This window comes from Berghia stephanieae, chromosome 10 (genome assembly GCF_034508935.2).
Source record: "Berghia stephanieae isolate SIO BIC M18660-M18661 chromosome 10, UCSD_Bste_1.3, whole genome shotgun sequence".
NCBI classification, from domain to species: Eukaryota; Metazoa; Mollusca; class Gastropoda; order Nudibranchia; family Aeolidiidae; genus Berghia; species Berghia stephanieae.
The window spans coordinates 46,495,398-46,497,897 of record NC_088369.1 but is presented as its reverse complement, the minus strand read 5'-3'; the positions used below and the strand labels follow the sequence as shown (position 1 = coordinate 46,497,897).

Here is a 2,500-nt window from a genome sequence, read left to right as displayed (position 1 = left end):
GACCGAAGGGCTAGAGCTCAGGTGGTCGCTGGTTCGGATAAGTAAGTATGTAGCTTTTAAACCTATCAGTATTCATATTTATTGTGAAAATTATGTTTTGAAGGTTACAAAAGCACACAAGAACATGCATAAATGTCGAATTTTTGGCATAATTTGCCTTTTTTTTTGGCATAATATTGTCATAATTTTGCCAAAAAATGGCATAATTCCGCGGGGACAGCTTGTATTGTATTTATTCGATGATCTTTTTTATGTAATCTGGGGATTTGAATTGCTGCTGATGGATCGTTGACGGATCTGTGAAATACTTCAATGCGGGCCTCTCTGAATCTGAATCAGTTCTTCAGGAACCTCCTATGGAGACTTTGGAGGGCAGATACCAAATAGCCAGCCTGTTACTTCCAGTGTGCAGCCTTACATAAATGGCAGAACTGCTCTTTGGACTTTCCCAATCATATTTATTACCGTTTTGAGGTCTTTCCAATCATATTTATTACCGTTTTGAGGTCTTCCCAATCATATTTATTACCGTTTTGAGGTATTCTCAATCATATTTATTACCGTTTTGAGGTATTCTCAATCATATTTATTACCGTTTTGAGGTATTCCTTATCATATTTATTACCATTTTGAGGTATTCCCAATCATATTTATTACCGTTTTGAGGTATTCCCAATCATATTTATTACCGTTTTGAAGTATCACCATGCTGTCGTCTCTTAGAGGCTAAAGCTACTTCTTCGAAAGAAAAACTAAGAGTGGTCCACATTGGTACCGGATTTCAACAAATTCTTGACTTACTCCTGAACTCTGACCTCCAAACGTCATAGCATTAGCATGCAGGCCTGTGATGCCCCATCCAGGATATGGTTTGCCTGCCACTGCAGTGCCCCATCACGTTTATAGAGGGTGGCTAAGACACAGTGACTCAGGCAGACGATGTTTTCACAGAGTCGCTGAGAGACTCACACACGGAGGTGTGAAAACCATACGGCACCACACCACCGTTTTGAGGCAACCACTCACATATACCACCAACATATTTATTTCATACAGCTTCATATTTCTGTTACTGTTAGCTTTATTTCCAGTATCAATACCTTTGTGACATATTTCTGTTTTGAGGCGATAGGTTATAAATGTGAGATTCCTAACATAGGAAACCATTAATGATAACTATTTTATATGTGATCCCCCCCCCCCCCCCCCCACCCTCTCCCTCAATCCTTTCAGTGTCCCGACAAAGAGCCTGAAATAAGCCTGAACCTGCGCGTCTGCCCCACGTGTAAAGACAAGTTAATCACACAGCAGGTGGAGGAGGCGGAGGAGGACGGACACAGCATTGATCTCAGTCTTGACTTCATGTCGTCCTTGGACAAGCTACACCAGAAATTCCACCAGGCAGAACGGGGAGTCTTGCAACAGCTGCCCAATGTGAGTCGCGTACATTTCCCTAAGAATTATATCAAGAATAAAAGTAAAATTACCTTTATTCATCTCCAAGGGGAAATTTGTCTTCAGGGTCTATCCCAAAGGAAATCAGGGGTAACCCAGGCGTCAGCCGCAGTGCAGCGCCTCAAAGTGGTGAGCTAGGGTGAGGTGACTTGCTCAAGGCCACACAATGAGGTGGGTAGTCGAACTCGGTACCTTTTGGGTATGAAGCAAAGTCCGTACCGCTGATCCACGCTTCCCTCTAATGCATCAGTTGTTCAGGGGCCTCTTATTGAGATTGATGCTATCGAGCCGGTTACTTCCAGTGTGCAGCCTGACATGAATGGCATAACAAAGCAACGATTGCCAAAAGAAAGTGAAAAGTGAGTTGTGGTTAGTAGTGCTCAAGGAAACAAATGATTTCATTGATTGTACTACTGAATACAACTGACTTTTTATTTCCTTTTTGTGGTAATTTTTTTTAGGTCAGTGTCAAGCTTTGACTAAAATGTGGGAGATTGCAGTTTTACCGACCCAAAGTTTTATGCAGTTTTACCGACCCAAAGTTTTATGCAGTTTTACCGACCCAAAGTTTTATGCAGTTTTACCGACCCAAAGTTTTATGCAGTTTTACCGACCCAAAGTTTTATGCAGTTTTACCGACCCAAAGTTTTATGCAGTTTTACCGACCCAAAGTTTTATGCAGTTTTACCGACCCAAAGTTTTATGCAGTTTTACCGACCCAAAGTTTTATGCAGTTTTACCTACCCAAAGTTTTACTTTAAAGTCTTTCAACTGTGGCAATTATTTATTTATATGTCATTGTATAATGATGTCTAGCTAGATGAAATCACATTGTATTTACCAGGTAGTGGTGGTAAACTCAAACAGTGGGAAATTCCCACCTAAATACGATGGACGCAAAAAGTACAACCTAAAGAATTGTGTCTCGTCTGAATATTCTTTAGTATCTACCATCTACACTGTTATATAATCTGGGTTGGAAAAAATGGTCAGGATCACAGGAGGGGTGGGGGGGGGGGGGAGGAGTGAGTACATATTTCATCAT

The 2,500-nt window shown here is 41.2% G+C and overlaps 1 protein-coding gene across 1 annotated transcript in view; it reads left to right on the top strand.

The window, feature by feature from the left end:
- LOC144955872 (uncharacterized) overlaps positions 1–2,500 on the top strand; it is a 76,460-nt gene that overhangs the window by 20,047 nt on the left and 53,913 nt on the right. Inside the window, exon 8 of the mRNA XM_078886102.1 lies at positions 1,234–1,434. Coding sequence (XP_078742228.1) covers positions 1,234–1,434 — 201 coding nt within the window. The remainder of the gene's footprint in view (positions 1–1,233; positions 1,435–2,500) is intronic.